At 46.0% G+C, this 21,516-nt stretch overlaps 1 protein-coding gene across 6 annotated transcripts in view; it reads left to right on the top strand.

The window, feature by feature from the left end:
* Nucleotides 1–20,222, top strand: part of UBOX5 (U-box domain containing 5) — a 37,218-nt gene extending 16,996 nt beyond the window's left edge. For 5 of the 6 annotated variants that reach the window (XM_042980802.1, XM_042980805.1, XM_042980803.1 and 2 more), the window contains 4 exons: nt 11,876–11,970; nt 13,619–14,819; nt 16,928–17,089; nt 19,485–20,222. In XM_042980802.1, coding sequence (XP_042836736.1) covers nt 11,917–11,970; nt 13,619–14,819; nt 16,928–17,089; nt 19,485–19,693 — 1,626 coding nt within the window. In that variant the 5' untranslated portion in view covers nt 11,876–11,916 and the 3' untranslated portion in view covers nt 19,694–20,222. The remainder of the gene's footprint in view (nt 1–11,875; nt 11,971–13,618; nt 14,820–16,927; nt 17,090–19,484) is intronic. The other variant, XM_042980806.1, reaches the window with a different exon arrangement.
* The last annotated feature ends 1,294 nt before the right edge of the window (nt 20,223–21,516 follow it).

The following is a 21,516-nucleotide window of genomic DNA, read 5'->3' as shown; positions in this document are numbered from 1 at the left end:
AAAATAAAATCTGTAAGATAAAAGGCTTCTTAGAGGAGTGTGCCAGGGATTCTTGTGACGGAACCTTTGTCTTGACTGTGGTGGTGATTACACAAATCCATACATGGCGATAATATTGCATAGAACTGAATACACAGGCAAACATGCATGAGTGCATGTAAACTGGGGAAATTGAATAAGATCACAGATTGTATCATTGCCAGCTTCCTGGTTGGGATGCTGTGCTGTAGCTATGCAAGATGTTACCATTAGGGAAAACTGGTTAAAGGGTACATGGAATCTCCGTATTGTTTCTTACAACTGCACTTGAATCTGCAATGATCTTAAAATAAAAAGTTTAATTAAAATCTCCGAAAAGAAAAGATTTCTTCGGGGTGCCTGACTGGCTCAGTGGGTGGAGAATGCAACTCTTAATCTCAGGGTCGTGAGTTTGAGCCCCATGTTTGGGAGTAGTTTACTTAAAGAAAAAAAAAAAGACTTCTTTGGAGGGTAGCTTTGAAATCCTTGTAAGATTGTAATATGTTATACATAGTTCAGTTTACTCCTTCCTCCTCTTTAAGAATACCCCTCCCTCAAAAAAAAAAAAAAAAAAATGGTAACAATAAAGGAAGAAAATGCCCAGGGAGGGAGAAACTAAGATTCCTAGTTTATTTCTAAGTAGTTTGTACTTTGATACTCATCTTTGATGCCTTCAGGAAGCCATTTGCAAAGATAGCCCCTGAGGTAGTACATAGAGGGAGCTGGAACCCCTTGAAGGGTGAATTGCCTCTAAGTGCTTCAGAACTGCTTTGTCATCTAGGAGGTTAATGGCAGGCTTTTCATTAGTGTCAGTTCTTTCCCAGGTTGTAAGCCTTCTATGACTTCCCTCTGGCCGGTAGCATTCAAACTTTTTTTTTACTGCAGAACTTAGTAAGAAATGTCTTTTACATCAAAACCCAGACTAATAGGGGTGACTGGCTGGCTCAGTCAGCAGAGCATGTGACTCTTGATTTTGGGGTCGTGAGCTCAGGCTCCACGTGGTGTATAGAGATTACTTAAGGAAGAAACTCAGATTGATAGAAATACAGTTTCAATTATATATGAAACAAGTTTCATAAAACACTGCCCGCCTTCATGTATGATACACTCTGACTCTATTCTACTGAATTTTTAAAAATTCTGGCTGTGTCTCAGTAATGTGAGTTCTTGATTCTTCATCTGCAATTTGGGGGAAAAACACTGCCTCAGACCACCAAGTGAAGTAGTCTAAAGCCCGTTAGCGTCACATTCAAAGCCCTGCCCATCTCAGTGCACCTGCCTCTCCAGCCCTGCCTCCTCTTCCCCTTCTAGCTGAGCGGCATATTCCACATTTTTTAAACCAGTCTCACAGTCCCATCTCTATACCTTTGCTGCTACAGGTCCCTCTCCCTAGTGTCCTTCCCCTGTTGTTCCAGTTCTTACCTCCTGGCTCCCATAGTCCAGCACATGTTGTCCAATGTACGATTAGTCTGTAGTATCTGTCCCATCTCAGAGTTGTCATGAGGTCAGGCATGTGTCTTAGCTGTCTCCAATTCAGACATTACTTCTGTGAATTCTTCCCTGAATTCTGGGTATACTTTTGGCCAGTATTCTTACTTTTTTTTTCATCAAAAGCCACAATAAGAAATTTTATATTGGATCTAGTATATAATTTGTTATATGTATTTGTATAAAACTGAAGCAAAGTTTTCACGAAGGTAGGGGTGCCAGGCTGGCCCAGTTGGTGGAGCGTGCAACTCTTGATCTTGGGGTTGTGAGTTCAAGCCCTACTTTGGGTATAGAGATTAAAAATCTTAAAGTTTCATGAGGGGCACCTGGGTGGCTTAGGTCACGATCCTGTGGTTTGTGGGTTTGAGCCCTGAGTTGGGATTCATTTGCTCGCTCTCTCTCTCTCTCTCTCTCTCTCTCCCCTTCTTCCCCCTCTGCTGCTACCTCTCTCTCTCTCTCTCTCTCAGAAATAAACATTAAAAAAAACGTTTCATGAAATAATTTCCATATTATGTGCACTTTGATATTTTATATTCTCTTTCAGTTAATATTTCTTTCCTTCAACCCATAACTTGATTTCAAAACCACAAACTGAAAAACATTCACTTAGACCATCCTCCCTACTCTGAATGTCATTTGCAGAGAGCTCTGTTAATAGACTCTTACATTCCATAATCACTGTTGGAAGGAGGTCCATCGTGCCTCAAGACTTGAGGACAGGACCATTTCGTTTATTTTTCCTTTTCCTTCTCTTCTTTCATTTCCTTTCACAAGACTTGTAGAGAATATTTATTGCAGCATTTTTTCATAGTGAAAAATTACAAACAACATAGGTAATAGAGCAATGGAGAAGCAAGCTGTTTTAGTCGTGCAGTTGAATGCTGTGAGTAAACTAGAAATCCACATTTGAGCATGGAAAACCTTGGATGAATCATGCTGAATGGAAAGCCAGTCGTGACATGGTGTGCCTGTTATAATACCCTTAAGGTACGGTGAAAATATACAAGACTACTGCATACCAATGCTGATTTGAATGAGAGACACTGAGCTTCAGATAGAGCTTATCTCTTGATAAAAAAAAAAAAAAAAGGAGAGGAAATAGGATTAGTGGTGGCTTTTGTTTGTATCTTTTTTTTTTTTTTTTTTAAGAGAGAGCTGTGGTAAGTGCAAGCTCCAGTGGGGTAGGGGCAGAGGGAGAGAAAGAATCTTTAAGCAGGTTCCATGATCAGTGCAGAGCCTGATGCAGACTTGGCCATGAGACCATGACCTGAGCCTAAATCAAGAGTTGGATGCTCAATAGGGGTGTCTGGGTGGCTCAGTCGGTTGAGCGTCCAACTTCAGCTCAGGTTATGATCTCACAGTTTGTGGGTTTGAGCCCCACGTTGGGCTCTGTGCTGACAGCTCAGAGCCTGGAGCCTGCTTCGGATTCTGTGTCTCCCTCTCTCTGCCCCTCCCCAGCTTGCACTCTGTCTCTTTCTCTCTCAAAAATAAACAAACATTTTAAAAAATTAAAAAAAAAAGAGTTGGACGCTCAACCAACTGAGCCACCCAGGCACCTCTGTATCTTTTCAATTTTGTTCTTAACACTGAAATGAGAATCAAATGTGGCAAAATGTTTACATTTACTAAATCTAGGTGGTGGGTATAAGAGTGTTTACTATATTCTTTACCTTTTTAATCTGAAATATTTTGTTTAAAAAAAAAATCACTGTAATGAAAATTGACTTGTATGGTTTTTTTTTTTACACATTTTATTTTATTTTTTAATTTTTAAAGTTTATTTATTTTGAGAGAACACAAGCAGGGTAGGGGCAGAGAGAGGAGAGGAGAGAAAATCCCAAGCCAGCTCCGCACTGTCAATGCACAGCCCCATGTGGGTCTTGAACCCATGAGCCACCAGATCATGACCTGAGCTGAAATCAAAGGTCGGATGCTTAACCAACTGAGCCACCCAGGCACCCCGTAAGATTTTATTTTTAAGTGATATTTATACCCAACATGGGGCTCAAACTCAGCCCTAAGATCAAGGGTCACATTCTCTACTGACTAAGCCAGCCAGGCATCCCATTTTAAAAGATAGATGTATGTATGTATGTATGTATGTATGTATGTATGTATGTATGTGAGCTCTACACCCAACATGGGGCTCGAACTCACAATCCAGAGGTTAGGAATCACATGCTCTACTGACTGAGCCAGCCATAGAATTTACATGTATGTTATCTGCTTATAAACCTGTATTATCTTGCTGTCTTATAAATACCTCTGTTGTCTGGCTCCAGGCTACTTCTCTGAACAGCAGGGCAGTTTAGCCATAATGCATGGCCCCTAGGTTATACTCAGACCCAGTCTCTCTTGTACTGAGATGCCAAATTTGGAAAAGGAGGCTCTCATTTTTAAGTATTTACTGGAGTAAATTTGTAAGTAAATAAATATTTGTGAGAGTTCATCATGTAACCTGTCATTTCCCAGGCAGGGCTGTGGAGAGCCTTCCTGGGTGAGGCTGTCTGCATTTCCAGTATGTTGAGCCATTCTTTTTTTTCCAGATTAAGCATTAAGGCTGGAGGCACTTGACCTTAAAAGATCAGGAGTGTGGGAACCAGAGAGGTGCTAAGATCACACAAGACCTTTATGGAAGCCAGAGCCCTATAGAATCCTACAGTATTTGGACATCACTATTTCCCAAAGAAACATACTATCATTTGTAAGATGTTTTAAAAAGGGTCTGCCACTCTTCTTACATGGCACAGTACCTTGTTTCAATTTGATCTCCATTTTTCATTTGTTTCAGTCACATTTCCCCCATTATTCTTATTAGTAGGCTTTATTTTTTTAGAGTGGTTTTAGGTGTACAGAAAAATCAAGCATATAATACAGAGAGTTCTCATATACTTCCTCTACCTTGCACCCAGTTTCTACTGTTAGTAACATCTTGCATTAGCATGGCACTTTTGTTACAATTGGTGAGCCTATATTGATACATTATTATTAACTGAAGTTCATAATTTACATTAAGGATCATTCAGTTGTATGGTTATGTGGATTTTGACAGATGTGTAATGTCACGTATCTACCATTACAATATCATACAGAATAGTTTCCCCACTTGACCATTTCATTGTCTAAGTTTTTCTTTAAATGTTCAGAGAGAGAGAGAGAGAGAGAGAGCGTGAGCATGCTCGGGAGCAGGGGAGGGGGCAGAAAGAGAGGGAGAGAGAGAATCCCAAGCAGGCTCCGTGCTGCCAGCGCAGAGCTTGACTCAGGCTTCATCTCACGAACTGTGGGATCATGCCCTGAGCCCAGACACTTAACCAGCTGAGCCACCCACGCATCCCCTGACCATTTAATTGTTATCTCATACTCCAGTGCCTAGTACCGGGCTTATAAGTGTATATGAATGGGCAGTAATATCTTGTCTAAAATTAAATATGAGCAATCAAATTCAGTAGAATTTGAAAAACATTTAAAGAACAATCTGCCACAACCACATAGAGCCTATCCTAGGAATAAAAAGATGGTTTAAAATTAGAAAAATGTGCCATCTCTCATTAGTCTGTCAGATAAGAAAAATAATAAAACTCAATATATAGAGAAATTCAGAATTCAAAGCCTATCCCTGATTTTCAAAAAACTCTGAAAATTAGCATGCTTTATTAGCATAAAATGAATATTTCAATCAGCATTATTTCAAAGATGATACACTGGAAGCATTTTCTAATGGGAACAAAAACAAGCATGGCAACTCTTATTATTTCATATAATTCTGGAAGTTCTAGCTAATGTCGTAAGATGAGAGACAAGTAAGAGTTACCATTTTGAGAAGGAGGCTCTCATTATTGAGATTGTAGACCCTCCCCGCAAAAAACCCCGACTGAAAATCTGTTAAAATCAATTGGTTTAATAAGCCAACTGAACACATAATGGATACCCAAATGAAAAAGTTTCCTATATATAGCAAAACTGGTTATAAAAACTTATGGGATAAAAGGATCCTGTTAATAAATAGCCACCTTCACAAGAAACATGCACGACCTCTTAAGAAAAAAGTCAGGGGTGCCTGGGTGGCTCAGTTGGTTGAGTATCTGACTTCGACTCAGGTCTGATCTCACTGTTCATGGGTTTGAGCCCCACGTTGGGCTCTGTGCTGATGGCTCAGAGCCTGGAGCCTCCTTCAGATTCTGTGTCTCCCTTTCTCTCTCAAAAAGAAACATAGAAAAAAAAAGTCAAAATTGTACTAAGACAAAAAATCGACTTAAGATTTTTATCTTAATATTCTAATAGTAAAAACTTGCCAGCAACCTAAATGTCCACCAAAAGGAGAATGGTTTGTTGGTAATTTTACTCTCTCTTGTTCCATAATGATTTTAAGGTAGCTTTCACAATATATTTACACTATGACATAAAAATAAGTGAAGAATTCAGGCAAAGAGAAATCTGGAGGGATGGGCCACAGGTTTATTCCGAGCTTTCTAGTGGCCAAAATAAAGGAAAGATCATAATCAATTATATGATTCATATTCACACCATATAATATTGAGTTGAAAAAAAAAAAAAAAAACTGTTCCTAGTACTGAAACCAAAAAGAGAATTTTCTCATGGGTCTTAAAGAGCGGTTACTATGCAGAGTAAAGAGTGATCATCTTAACAACCTAATAAAATGGCAGCCATAGAGGTATTTCATTTTTAAAAATTATTAATGTTTATTTATTTTGGGGGTGGGGTAGGAGCAGAGAGAAGGAGACAAGGATCCCAAGCAGGCTCCACACTGACAGCAGAGAGCCCAGTGTGGGGCTTGAACTCACGAACTGTGAGATCATGACCTGAGCCGAAGTCCGAGGCTTAACCGATGACAGAGCCTCCCAGGTGCCCCTAGAGGTGTTCCCTTCCCTGCTGATGGGCCACATGGAAGTAGTTGGTAAAGCTCTTTGTGGTGGGGTGAGGAGTGTGGTGAAGGTTGTGGCTGGGATTTGAACATGAGGATGATCCAGTACACTGCCCTGAAGAGCAGCTCAATGGGGAAGTACAGTATAGACAGTAAATTATGGCTCCCCGCTGATGTGTCATTGCCACCCTGGTATCCTGTGAATTTTGACAGATAGGCCACTACATTTTCATCAGTGTGTTACATTTATCTTTGCTACGGCTGAGGGTCCACACTCCTAAGCAGTCTGTCAGATGGTGATGTGGGACATGAATGCAGCAGCCACCAGGGGTGCCAGGCAGGAAGCAAGAGGTGCCACTTAAGCTGGCATGACAAGGAATTTAATGTGGATGGACTGAACAGTCTCCATAAATATTCTCTCAGATTAGATTCTGGTAAGTGCTGTGTCGAACAAACAGCCTGTGTCTGGTCAGATGCTTTAATGGTTGGCTAATGGAATTAACAACCTCTTGGAAAGGTTGAAAAGCCCCATGAGGTAATATGCTCGAATAGAGGGCTAGCTTATCTAGATTTTCCTCAGAAAACAATTTGAGGCTTGATCCAATACATGTTAGAAGGGACAGTCAAGGTTTCCAAATTTCTACATTTAGAGCATAGCCACTTAAAGTTTGGGAGAATTAATTAAAAAAATAAATAAATAAATGATACCAAAGCCTAACCTAAGTAAGAGGGGGAAAAAAAGTTGTAAGGTGTCCATGTAAGTTCCTGGTAAGTCCTTCAAGGTAAATGGTGTCCAAATAGATAGTAACCAGAGTTTGTTTGGAAGGTTTGGAATCTCAGTTCCAGCTTAACCTCTCTTTAAGCCACAGTTTCTTCATCTGCAAAAGAAAGATATTAGTAACCACTTTAGGGCTAACCAGTGGGTAAGATTAAAATGGAATGAAATTTCTGGTGGCCTTCTCTAAGCCATTTTATGTATGTGCCTTTCTAGCTGGAGTTGTTTTGCTGCTAGAGGGTCTTTGTGTCTTAACTCACTGGGAATCATTTGTGTTGGCTGAGAGTGCAGATAAAACCTTGTAAATTATCATATTGATTGGAGGGACAGTCCAGTTCTTCCCCTTTCAGGGGTCAGAGGTGGGATTTTTAAAGTTATGAGATGACTGGAGTTTGAAAGCCCTTGGACTCGTCCTCTCATCCTGGAGAGATGAGATCCTCTCATCCTGGACTCGTCCTCTCATCTCCAGTCCCTCCACAGGAGCAGGCATCTGGTGAGAGCTGAGCCGGGGTTAAAGGCAAAGTGCAGGCTGGTCCTGAGGGTGGTCACTTCTGGTCAATTTCATTTCACACTGCCATTTACAATTGAGTTGGGTCCTCAGATAATTTTGAAAACTTTTCTATTTGGCTTCATACTCACAGGTGAGCCCTTCATCATGGCTTGAGGAGGACCCCTACCCAACTTGTTCTGGTTCCGGCATTTAGGTTCTCAGATTAATTTCATGATATGTAGAATAAATCAAAGTTAGAAGACTGCAGTGTGAAATGTCCAAGAAGATAACAAGGAGATAGGCAGGTAAATGTTAGTGAAATCAGTGCCTCCCACTGGGAAATCAGCACTTCCAGGAGCTGATATTATTACTCTGCCAGTTTGTTTTTGTCCCTGAAAGTTGGAGGGAGAAAAGGCCTAAGGAGTGGACAGTGGAGTGGAGGTGATGGCACTCTAGGGGCCCTTTATCTCACTGTCAACCACCTCTCAGTATGCTCATGTTATAACACGGTATAACACAATTTCTGTCTCTTTGCTTTTTAAAAAATTTTTTTAAAATATTTATTTATTTTAGAGACAGGGCACAAGCAGGGGAGGGGCAGAGAGAGCCGAAGACAGAATCTGAAGCAGGCTGCAGGCTCTGAGCTGTCAGCACAGAGCCCGACGTGGGGCATGAACCCATGAACCATGAAATCATGACCCGAGCCAAAGTGGGACACCCAACCGACTGAGCCACCCAGACGCCCCTCTTTGCTTGTTCTTACCAAAGCCCTGTCCGACCCATCAGGACAAAATTGGGAGGAGAGGGCTGCCTGCAGCAGTGCAAGCAAAGCTTCTCGAACCCGGACCCGAGTGGCTGAGCTCGCCCTTTGCTCAGGGCCAGCCCAGTTCTGCACTTGGACACCTCTGTTGTGTCACCATCTGTGTCACTATCCTCTGTTTTCCTTTGGCATCATAGGCTTGCTTTTCCAGGAGAAATATTTTGTTTCCTAGGTTCGAGCTTTATATTCATGTTACTACTTCCATATTCAGTTAATCGCTTAATTGTGCATTTAAAACAAAACAAAAACTTAATAAGAAGCCACTTCCCTAGTTGGACAGGAGAATTGAGGGCATTGCTTCTCTGAATGTGCTCTGGTTTCCTGGCCAAGAAGAGGTACATACAAGGGCCCTGAGAATATTTGCAGATGCAATTCCTCATACATCCATTTTTGAGTTATTGTGGAGAACAAGAAAAATATCAGAAGCTGGAGACATTTTCCCTGGGGGAAAAAAGAGAATTCTGTAAACTAGTCCATGTTGATTCCAGACCAGATTCTAGAATATTCTGATAGAGGGATGGCATATATACTTCAAACAGTGAGAAGTACTAAGAATTTCAACACAGGTTCACAAAGAACAGGAGACTTTAGGCCAAGGGTCTCCACTCCATCAGGTTCATCTCATCTCATCAGGTTCATTGATCTTTGTTTTTCTTCCAGTTTTATAATTATCTTGTAATGTTCTTTCTATTGTCCTGAACTTACAGTCAAAAATAATACAGGGGCGTCTGGATGGCTCCCTCGGTTAAGCATCCGACTTCAGCTCAGGTCATGATCTCGCAGCTCTTGAGTTCGAGCCCTGCATCAGGCTCTGTGCTGACTGCTCAGCTTCAGATTCTGTGTCTCCCTCTCTCTCTGTCCCTCCCTGCTTGTTGTCTGTCTGTCTCTCTCTCAAAATAAACATTAAAAAAAAGTTAAGAAAAAAATAGAAACATATGCATTACTTTTTAAAAAACAACATGTGTGTGTGCATTTATGTGTGTACAGGTATGTACACATTCATATACATACAAATGCTATAACTGTAATATAAAGGAGGTTTTTAAGTGTGATAATAAAATTTGTTCTCATGTGTAAATATTTGGTTATGACCATATTGGAAGGCATAATGAAGTTATCAGAAGCTATTACTAATATGTAGAATCACCTAGAATGCGGACTGCTACAAGTGTAGACTGTCAGATGTGTTAGCATCACTCTTGGTGATGCGGTTGTCAGAAACGGTCAATATCTCTTTGGAAGAATCTGATCTGAACAAAACAAAGTACAATCTTCCTGTGATCTGCATAGAAGTTCCCTTTTTAGGAAATTAGCATGTATTAAAACCATGGTAAAAAAATATTTTGTGTCTATATGTAAAACTCTGAGTTGGGGCGAGGCTGACGTAATAAACATTTAAAGGTCCCATGGCAGACCTTCACTGTGCAGAAACAGCCTGCTAAAATGTTGCACGATGCCAAATGTGCCTGGCCTCCGTGTGGCACCTATTGATCATGATAACACAGACCCCACAGGGTGACCCTTTCCCTGTTGGGCTACCGAAAGAGTTTTTCATGGCCTTCTCTGCCAGATGGAAAAGCATAGACTGGCTGGCTGGCTGGCCTCACCCAAGAGGTTCAGAGCCATTGGCAAGGCCTGCTGGCAGGAGAGATATTTCTGGTGGCTTCCCTGCTTCTCTACAAAGACTACCAAAGGCTGTTGGACATTGATCTTTGCTTTTCTTCCAGTTTTATTGAGCTATTAATTGACATATCACATTGAATAAGTTTAAGATGTACCACATAATGATTCAGTATTTGTATATATTACATAATGCTTACTGTAGTAAGTTAACATCTACCACCTCACGTAGTTACAGCTTATTTTCTTGTGATGAGAACTTTTAAGGTCTACTCTCAGCAGCTCTCAAATATACACTGCAGTATTGTTAACTGTAGTCACCATGCTGTACATCACCTCCTCAGAACTTACAACTACAGGGGCACCTGGGTGGCTCAGTTGGTTAAGCGTCCGACTTCGGCTCGGGTCATGATATCACGGTTTGTCGGTTCAAACCCCGCATCGGGCTCTGACAGCTCGGAGCCTGGGGCCTCCTTTGGATTCTGTGTCTCCCTCTCTCTCTGCCCCTCTCACGCTCACGCTCTCTGTCTCTCTTAAAAAATAAACATTAAAAAAATTTGCTTGTAAGTTTTTTTTTTAATGTTTATTTATTTTTGAGACAGAAACAGAGCATGAATGGGGGAGGGTCAGAGAGAGAGGGAGACACAGAATCCGAAGCAGGCCCCAGACTCCAAGCTGTCAGCACAGAGCCTGACGCGGGGCTCGAACTCACAGACTATGAGATCATGACTGGATGAAGTCGGACGCTTAACTGACTGAGCCACCCAGTCACCCCTAAAAAAATTTTTTTTAAAGAACTTCTATAACTACATGTTGGTACATTTTGACCACCTTCACCCATTTCCCCCCAGCCTGGACGTTGGTCGTTAAAATGTTGTTTGGACTAGATGTCCTTTTAAGATGCTTTCCAAGTCTGGGGATTTCTGTTTCTCAATGATGATGTTTTGGACTCTTCCCATTGTTTTCATGTTAATAAGAAAATGCAATCACAGGGCGCCTGGGTGGCTCAGTCAGTTAAGCGTCCAACTCTCGATTTCAGCTCAGGTCATGATCTCATGGTTTGTGGGTTTGAGCCCCGTGTCAGTGTCTGCACTAACAGTGCGGAGCCTGCTTGGAGTTCTCTCTACCTCTCCCTGCCCCTCCCCTGCTCACATGTGTGCTCATGCTCGCTCTCTCTCTCTCTCTCTCTCTCTCTCTCTCTCTCATAAATAAATAAATAAATAAACTTTAAAAGAAAAAAATTGACAGGTGTTAAATGACAAAGATGCCTAGTACTATGATTTCTGCAACCTTTTCCGTTCTAAACCCTCTGGCTGAGTAGTTCTGTTCTTTCTCTGAGCTCTGCCACTTCTGACCCTCCTTTTCCTGTGGGGAGCGCCTTGCAGAGCTGTTGCCTCCACTGGGTCCAGCTGTCAGCCAGAGGACCCGCAGTCTTGGCCAACCTGCTCAGGCTGCAGGAGAAGGCTCCTCTGGGGGGGCACCCGGCTGTGTCAGTTGGAAGAGTGTGCATCTCTTGATCTCGGGGTGGTGAATTTGAGCCCCACGGTGGGTGTACAGATTACTTAAATACATAAAGAAAAAAAAAAGAAGCTCCTGTGCAATTTTTTGGTGACTCCTTTTCCCTGGCATCACAGGTACGATACAGTGAGACTGTATAGACCATGGCCGTGTGCGTGAGAGTCGTTGTTACCCTGTTTGATTCTCTTCCCGTAGGAATCAACTCCTAAAAGTTTAGAATTGAACTTTGACATGTCTAATATCAAGCTTTATTTTTTATTCAAGGCTATTTCTGATGCTTGGAAGCTACCCTTTCAACCACAAAGATGGTCATAAATCTTTGCCTCCCACAGTTCAGACCAAGAATTTACTGCAACAAGGTAAACAAAACAAGTATATGCACATAAATATGCAATGGCCATTTTTCATGCTTTTCCCCATGTCTTGCCTTGTGTATGTGGACTTAATTTAGGTGTAATGTGCTTTCACCTTCACTGTTTTAAATCCCACCAGGTGATATTTAGGTAAGCATTGGCCAGGATGTACCCCTAGAATCATGCAGCGCTGTTACAAGGGGAGCTGTGGCTCATTTTCTGGAGGGTCGTGTTCATTGTGCTCCTCCCTCTGATGATAAAATTTAATTCTACTCAAAGTCACAGCGAAGGTAGAAATACTGTCTCCCCCAGTATTCCTCTCGCTTACTTCTCATGCTAGAAATAATGACTTGTATTTGTTATTTGGATTCCTTCTTCTTTATTTGAACCAAGTTGCTTTGCCTTTTGTGCAAAGGAGCTTATCTTTCCACAGCCCGGAGCAAGGAGTAAGGAAACTGCAAAAAGAGAATTGAGCCGTCCTTTAATTTTGAGCTTCTGCACACAGCATGCTGTTTCAGGTTCCCAGATTGCTAGCCTGATGTCTTTGAACAGAGACACAGGCTTCCTCCGCCATCTGAAAAGAACATTCTTATGAAACCTTTCGCAGGCTGAAATGGCATAAAATGAATATCCACCGCCTTCCGGAAGTTCATTTACAAGAGATCTACATTAGTGTGATACCAAAACTTTTTTTCGTAAAAGTAAAAATTCTCTTTGGATTTCTTTTGGTTAGCAAATACAGGTGCTAATATAGGTCTTATGTAAAAGCAAAGTGGTGTGATAGGAACTTTCAGAAAGAGGGAGGCATACCTGTATCTTAAAATTTCCACTGGTTATAAACGAATATTAGGAATATTAAGAGGGGGAGAAGTTGCTCACAATCCCACCCCCTGGCATATTCACTGCTCTAGATTTCGTATAGTCTTTTGTGGTCCTTGTTGGTGAACACACTTTTTTTTTTTTTAATGTTTATTTATTTTGAGAAAGAGAGAAAGCATGAGCAGGGGACGGGCAGAGAGAGAAGAGAGAGAATCCCAAGCAGGCTCCATGCTCGGTGCAAAGCCTGATGTGGGGCTCGATTTCATGACAATGAGATCATGACTTAAACTGATATCAAGAGTCAGATACTTAACTGACTGAACCACCCAGGTGCCCCCACACTTTTGTTTTTGACCAAGTTCCCTCAGTCATAGATTCACAAGAAGATTGTCCACAAGAAGATTGCTATGGAAATTTAATAATTGATAGAGTCCAAATACAAAATTAAGAACTGTAATGAACATCTTTGTTTTCCCCTAAATTTCTGTGGTTTCATCCTCTACAATAAAAAAAAAAACTAGTATAGCTGTCCTTTTTTCTCACAGACATTATTTTGAAGGGATTTTTGTTTGGATTGAGCAGACTTTTGTTGCTTGTATTTTTCAAGGATGGGCAGTACTTGGGGACACGGTTGCCCTCAGCCCTTGACCTGATAACCTTGAGTGCCTCCCTGCAAAAAAGCCCTGGTGAATTCAGGATAATAGAGGAAAGTTTAAATGAGGAACTTAAGACTTTCTTTAAATAATTGTCTAAAAAGTAGCAAATTCTTGAAATCTAGTTGTCTTCATTTGGATCTCATCAAGTGAATGCGTGTCTTATTTGTCATTAACTCTAGATATCAGCTGATGGTTATGAAGTAGAAAATCTCATCTCTGAAGACCTGACAAAGAGAAGTCATGGTTTTAGGACAGAGTATTTCATTAAGCCACCGGTCTACGTGATAGTTTCCTTTCCCTTCAGTGTGGAAATCTGTAGGATTAACATAGACCTCACAGCTGGGGGAGGCCAGAATGTCACCGGCCTGGAAATGTACACATCTGCCTTATCCAGCAGAGCATCTTGGAATGCCCCCGAGTGTCGGACCCCGGGCCCCGCCGAGCCGTCCATCCCAGACAAGGAGGCGTTCACCTTAGTAGGCAAAGTCTTATTGAAAAACCAGAGCCAAGTGGTGTTTAGTCACAGGGGCTTCAAGGCCAGGCCACCTTTTGGCCCAATGGACGCCACACTCCCCTCTCCTGCTGTTGTGGCACAGGAGCTGTGGAATAAAGGGGCTTTTTCCCTTAGCCACGTGGTCCATCTCAAGATCTGTATCACCCACGTGACAGGCAGCGGTATCCCTTGCATCAAACGATTGGAAGTGTGGGGTCAGCCAGCTAAAACCTGCTCTCAGGAGGTGATAGACAGTGTCCTGCTGGTTGCCTCAGAGAGCCTCCCTCAGGACTTGACTCTGCAGGCCCCAGCCTTGCCCATGGAGAGTGACTGTGATCCCGGAAGCCTGTCTGAGGGCCAGCAGGCCCCCTCCAGCCTGCAGGAGCTAGCCGAGGTGATTCAGGATGTGCCTGAGGAGTTCCTGGATCCCATCACCCTGGAGATCATGCCTTGCCCCATGCTGCTGCCTTCAGGCAAGGTCATCGACCAGAGCACGCTGGAAAAGTGTAACCGCAGCGAAGCCGCCTGGGGCCGAGTGCCCAGTGACCCTTTCACGGGGGTAGCCTTTACTCCACACTCCCAGCCCCTGCCTCACCCCTCCCTGAAGGCCCGGATCGACCATTTCCTGCTCCAGCACTCCATTCCGGGCTGCCATCTGCTTGGGAGAGCACAGACTGCGTTGGCAGTGACACCTTCTTCCATTGCTCTGCCCTCTCGGAAAAGGAAGATGGAGCAGACTGAACATGCCCCGGACAGTAGCCTTGGGGTAAACGCTTCCTGTTTTTCTACCACAAGCCTTCTGGTCTCACCCACTACCTCAGAGCACACCGCTAAGAAAATGAAAGCTGCCAGTGAACTTGGGCTGACACATATGGACTGCTCAACAGGTAATCCACGCCCTGCTTCCATGTCCGCTGCCCTCCCTGTGCTTCCCAGGTGACGCGTGGCACTATTGCCCTGTGCTTTATGTTTTGCCGTCTTAAGTTATCCCAAAACTTACTGGCTTAAAGCACCACACATTCATTATCTCCTAGCTTCTCTGGTCAGGAAGCCAGGATAGTTCGGCTGGGTCACCTGCTGCGGGGTCTTCTCCAGCTGCTGTCAAAGTGTTGGCTGGGGCTGCAGCCGCTTCATGGCTTGACTGGGGAAGGATTCACTCATAAGCTCATTCCTGTGATTGTTACAGGATTCGGTTCCTGGCTGAAGTATTGTTCCGAGGGCCTCTCTTCCCTGTTGGCTGGTCTTGGCTGGTGGCCAGCAGACTCAGTCTGTCCTCAGTTCCTTGCCACATGGACCTCTCAAGGGCAGCACATAACACGGTAGCTGTGTAAGCACAAGATGGAAGTCATAGTCTTATATTACCTAATTGTGGAAGTGGCATCCCTTCATTTTTGCTTTATTCTGTTAGAAGCAAGTCACTAAGTCTGGCCCACACTCAAGGGGAAGGGGGTACCCTAGGGCATGAGTCTCTGGAGGTGGGTCTCATTGGGAGCCATTTCAGACACTCTCCCACACCTTTGATTCCTATTTTATTCAGTCATGTTTTTAAATGTTTTTAATTCAGTGTTTTTATCTAAGATTGGTGGTTGAATTTTTGTCTACTGCCTTTTCAATATCAGTGGAGATGGTACTATGATTTTTCATCCTTAGATCTTTTAGTGTGAAAAAATACATTAATAGGCTTCTTAATATTCAACCGTTATTACATTCCTGGAAAACTTCATTTGGTCATGCTTCTTTTAATGTTCTGCTTGGTTCTGTTTGCTAGCGTTTTATTTTGGGTAAATAATTTGAACTGTCGTGTACACATACCATCTCTGGTCATGTTTTGTTACCAAAGATTTGTGTGCTCCATAAGAAGAATTAAGACATTTTCCTGTACTCAACTTTAGAACAATGTAAGAGTATTGGAATAATTTCCTCTTTCCATATTTGGTAAAATTTGCCCATGATTGTTAGTGCCTGGTGCTTTTGGAGATAACTCTTTGACACTTTCTTTTTCCTTATGAAAATAAATCTGTTTAGATTTTATCATTCTTGTGATATCCTCTCTTACTGTAAAAGCCCTATGCAAATAGTGCACTTAAAGGTTACATCTGTGTCTTCTCTGGTTTTGAGTATAGATGTTAGTCAACATGACCCCTGGAAACTCCTGGAAGCATCTGAGGTGCAGTGGGGTGAGACAAAGAAAGGTCCTTAGACCCTGATGTCTGTAAGGTCAGGTTTGTTGGTGATATAGGACCATGCTGACCTGTGCTTCAAGGCCCCAAGCAAGTCCTGCACACTGTAGACAAAATGTTCTACTCCCTACTTTGGGGCAGTTTTGTGAACCCTGATACCAGGCAGGTCTCTGGGTTCTTTCGTGGACAGCTGTCTCACTCTCCCATTGCCTTCACCCTCAGCCTACTGCTTGGCTTTCTGTGAACCACACAGAGAAGGTCCCTTAGATAGTGGAGTGGGCAGAGTGAGGTCTTTGTCATTCTACTTGGTAATGACCACTTTGCTTTACTCAGCAGGAGAGAGAGGACGCAAATGCCCAGAGAGTGCAGGCCAGCAAACCCGCAGAGCGGTGAGGGTGGGGGCCCCAGAAGGGAGGAGATGAGGAAAAGCTGCTGGCGAGGGAATGGACAGGGAGCAGGGGCACAATGGTGGGCACCTCCTTGGCCTGCAAGGAGACCTTCTGAAAGTAGGGTGCAGTTCTGCAAGTGAGCCACAAGGTGGCCCAGGCCTGCCCAGAAATCTTTCCAGGAGGAGGAAAGCTAGAGCTGGCCCAGAAACCCTGAAAGTGGTGTGGGATGGGTAGGAACGTCCCCAAGGCTTTGACTGCTGGTACTCCATCATCACAATCCACTAGCAGACGTCAGGGAGGAGTTTCTTTACATCTGCGTCCATTTGAAGTTAGAAGTACTGTTCTTGTGGTCCTCCAAGGACTTATTGCTTGGTCTTTTTTGCTGAGCCTCTCTCTGGATATCGTGGTCTGTGCATCTCTTGTCAGGTCCCGTGTCCCACGAGCAGAAGCTGTCACAGAGCTTGGAAGTTGCCTTGACATCGACTCTTGGCTCCATGCCCTCCTTCACGGCTCGGCTGACCCGGGGACAGCTCCAACAGCTCGGCACAAGAGAGAGCAGCGCCTCCTGGAGGCCAGGCGCCGCCTCGGGTAACTGGGGCCCCATCCGTCTCGCCAGAGCCCGGGAGCAGAAGCCTGGGCCCTGCCTCTGGGGCTCCTGGGACCGCCATGCCCAGCCTCCTTTGTGCCAGCAGCCAGCACCCGGGCCTCAGGGAGAACTCTGTCTCTTTCCTTTTCCAGGGGGAGCTGAGGGGCTCCTGTGAAGTTTAACTCTTCACAAGGAGAGCTTTCTCTAGTTAACTCTTGGTAATTCTGTGGACTTAGGGCTTGGCAACTCTGCAGTGTTTTTGATAAGATCTAATATTAATTGTTCTGTCCTGAGGACTTTTGTTTCCCCTCCTTTGGTTAGTTTTCAGATCCAGTCTGTCTCCCATCTGACAGCTGGGCAGTTTATTTTAAGGAAGTGTGGAGAGAAGCTTGGGGGTTGTCTCCTTCGTCCCTTCCTGTTAACAGTTTCACTGGTGTTTAGAATAGAGCTGTAGCAGCTTTTGACTGAGGCAGTTTTTGCCCACAGTGAACCTGGGACCACATTAGATGATAGAATCAGTTAGGATACAAGGTGAGAGAACATGCCGGAATGCTAGGCAATTTTTACAAGATGAAGCCTGAAGGAGCCCGTGATAAGGTGTATGCTCGATTCTTGTTGCCCATCCAGAGCCAGGCCATTCTTACCTCTTCTTCTCATCCACACCTCCCTGTCTCTCTTGTTTCCATCCTGACCATCGCCAAGAACCTTCTCGTCCAGGCGACCGGTGGTTTCCACGGCTCCAGACGCAGTGGTTGCTCTCCCTTCCCCTCCCAGCAGTGTCTGATGCGGCTTGCCAGCCCCTCCTTCCTGAAACCCCTTCTCTCTTGGCCTTTCGGATCCTGCGCTCTTTTTCTCCCTCTTTTCACTGTCCCTTTGCAATTTCCACTTCTGACTCCTCTTCCAGACTCTGGTCCTGCAAACTCTTCTCTGCCCTGCCATCCCAGAGAGAACCCACTGGCCAGTGACTGCCCATGCTCCCCGCTGTGGCTCCTTCCTCTCCTTGGAACTCAGACCCTGGCCTCCCTGACAGCTGCCTGGCACCTCCATGTGGGAAACCCCTGGATAGATGTTGAGTGAAGTTCTAACTCAGAACTGCAGACACGCCCCATCACCCCATTGCTAGTAAAGAGCAGCATCTTCTCTTGGGTCAGGCCTGTAACGTGGAGATTGTCCTTGGTGTCCTTCAGCCTTCCTGACATCCATTCATCCTCAAGTCCTGTACGTACTCTTCCAAAGTGGATCTCCGAGCACTCTGCTGCCACCCTGTCCCCTGTGCCGTCCCCTTCCCAGCCCCTCCCTGTCTCTTTCAGCAGCCCTGCTGCTCCCGCACAGCCACTCTCACCTGTAATGTCCACCAGCGCATGGCACTTCACTTCTTAGACTCCTCCCAGGGCATCCCACTGATCCTGGAACAAATTCTAAGCCCCTGCCGCTGGTGAAGTCCTGCGCACCCCAGCCTGCCCCCTTTGTAGCCTCACCTGAAGCCAGTCTCCGCCATCACAGCTCTGTGTCCTGTCTTTCTTTAATGGACCAGCCATTCCTTTTTTTTTTTTTTTTTTGCTTTGGTTTGGTTTTGGACCAACCATTCTTTGTACTTGCTGTCCCTCTCTTTCTGCATGGCCGGCCTCTTTTTTTCCCCTAAGAGACCACCCTTGCCCTCTCCAGAGGGGTGTGGAGTGGGGACAAAGCAGCCTCCTTAGGCTAGGGCCACAAGAGAAGGAAGCGCAGCAGGTGCAGCTTGGGGAGGCAGTGGCAGGACGTGGCCACTGCGGCCCTCATTCAGGGAGGCCCTGCGGGAAGCAGGGAAAGAGGGAGCCTGCAGCACAGGAAGGGGATTGACAGGTCAGGAGGGGCTGCCAGGCTGAAGAGAAGAAGCAGGTGCCAGGCTCAGTGGGTAACTCAGACCTCAGGCCTGCCCACGTGGTGCCCTCCCTCCTCCTTGGACCTGCCCAACCCTGCTACACCTGCTTGCTGTCTGCTGTCTCCTTTCTTGGGTCGTCTCGCCTTTCTTGTAGTTTATGTTATCAGGATGAGCTTGTGCCTCACTCTGACTGTAGCAGCCTGTTCCAGGGGGAAGCAAATCCTGCTCAGAGACTGGGAGGGAGGGCTCAGTGCGGTCCGCTTGCCTTCAGAAGCCAGCTTTTCTTGGGCACTCACTGGAGCACCAAGATTTGATGATTGAGGGGAGGTCTCCCAGGTGTCCTGGCTCCCCAACACCCTCTCCTCCCAGAGCAGCCAGAAGTGGCCCCAGGAGGGATAAAGCCATGCCGCTGAAGGGGTGGAGGGTGGGGAAGCTTCTTGTCCCACTTCAGGCTCATGCCCTGCCATCAGGACGGAGCCTGGACCAGGGGACAGCTTTCGCCTCACCTTGGCCTATTTTCCTCCCTGATTTACCAGAGCAGCCTGGGAGCATCCCGGGGCCCGAATGTGCCTCCTGCAAAAGAGCGTTTTCTCCCTACTTCAAAAAGGAGCCTGTGTACCAGCTCCCCTGTGGCCACCTCCTATGCCGGCCCTGCCTGGGTGAGAAGCAGCGCTCCCTGCCCATGACGTGCACAGCCTGCCAGAGGCCATTTGCCAGCCAGGACGTGCTGCGTGTCCACTTCTGAGTGACCGGCTCCAACCTGAGAAGACCTGTCGATGGGAGGAGCTGAGGGAGTGTGTGTGTGGGGTTGGGGGGCACGATCCCCTGAAGTCAGGCCAAATCCCAAGCACAGAGGGGCCCTTTCTCCCCCAGGGGCTTTCCCTTTGCCTCCTTCCAGAGTGTAGCACCCGGGCCAGAGCACAGGGGAGGGGCGCTCCACTCCTGCTCAAGTGGCAATAGGGTAACAAAGCCATAGTTTGGGCTGGGAGGGATAGGGGATGTATCCCTGCCCTCCTGTGCCTCCCTGCCACCCCCCTGCCAGAGCCCAGGGCCTGTTAGAGCCAGTCCCACCCTGCCAAGGGCCCCCCGAGTTGTCTGCACACACACCCCAGCCCTGCAGGAGTGGAGCATGAGAGACCATGGCTTGAGAGCTCAAGGACAGCCTCCGCCCGTGGGGTCACCTAGAGTGTTCCGTGGCTGGAGTCTGCGGTGAGTGACTCAGCCCCCGACTGGCAGACGACTCTGAGCCTTAATAAAGCGATGGTTGACGTCTGTCCTCTGTGGACTTCCTCCTGACAGAGTGCCTGTCAGTGTCGTCATACTCCTGTCCCCACCGGCACCCACACAAAGTGGGACCATCATAGGGCAGCCTCAAGCAGTCAGTGCAACCCTGTCTGGCTGCAATTCAGGTCAATGGCCTGAAGGGACAAGAAGTCACGTTTTCGATGCTTGGCATGTGTGAGGGTTTGCACGTGGGTGTGCACGCAGGGTGGGTTGGGCACCCTCCCTTGGGCCGGTGTGGCACAGGCTTCCCTCATCTTGGCGGAGCCTGTGCACTGCCCTCTGAGAACAGAGCTTTTCTGCACGGGGCCCATTCTGGGAAAAGTGCTTGTTTATAGGCTGCATTGTTTTCATTCAAAATTCAGTTCTGTGGCGTCCCAGAGGGAACGTATGTATTCCTACAACTGTTTACTGTGTGGAAGAGGTTCTACTCCCTGGAAGGACGGCAGTGAGAAAATGCACCAGGCTGTTCCCCGTGCCCTGGAGGATGTCAGGAGGGAGTTCACCTTGAGTCCTCAGGGCCATAAGCTGCCCAGAAATCCCAGCCGCCTGCTCCCCTCCCCTCCCACAGGCCTGCAGCTCATGCTCCAGGGGGACCCCAGGGAGTGACCCCGGGAAGGAGGGAGCTGATTAAAAACTCAGATTCTTGAGTCCCGGGAATTTAGAGATCTGGGGGTGGGGTTAGAGATTCCGGGGGTATTTGTGCTCCTCAAAGGAAATTCCTTCCCTTGACACAGCCTCACCTGAGACTTCAGAGTCTGCACTGCTGGCCTTTCCTCTGAGCTGCTCTTTGGCTTCAAATGGCCTGGACTTACCCTCCTTGCTTGTGTTCTAAGAAAAGCCCCAGCATTCGGAGCAAAAGCACTGCTGGGGGTGGGGGGATGGCTGCCCTCAGCCTGTGGTGGCCTCAGAGGAGCAGCCAACCTGAAGCAGGTTCACTACTCAGGAGCCCTTCTCTCTGGGGGGCGTCCTGTGAGCCCCACCCCAGGGAGCCAGAGGAAGCCCCTTCCCGGGTGGGGTCTACATAAGGCACATCCAGATGGGGGCAGAGTTTTCTCCCTCTAGCGGAGGGGCCTGGTGATCTGCATTTGAAAAGACCTTCTGCGCCCCAGGAGGCTCTGGTAGGAAACCAGGCATGGGAGCTGCTGGGGTGGACAGTTCCTGTCCTGTGACCAGGTGGAGCCACACCCACATCCTTGGAGATGCATTCATTTTTATCTTACTTGTTTTTTTAAGCTCTACGCCCAACACGGAGCTTAAAGTCACGACCCCACGATCCAGAGTCAC

Source organism: Panthera tigris, chromosome A3, assembly GCF_018350195.1.
Source record: "Panthera tigris isolate Pti1 chromosome A3, P.tigris_Pti1_mat1.1, whole genome shotgun sequence".
NCBI classification, from domain to species: Eukaryota; Metazoa; Chordata; class Mammalia; order Carnivora; family Felidae; genus Panthera; species Panthera tigris.
This window is presented reverse-complemented; position numbering and strand designations above follow the sequence as displayed.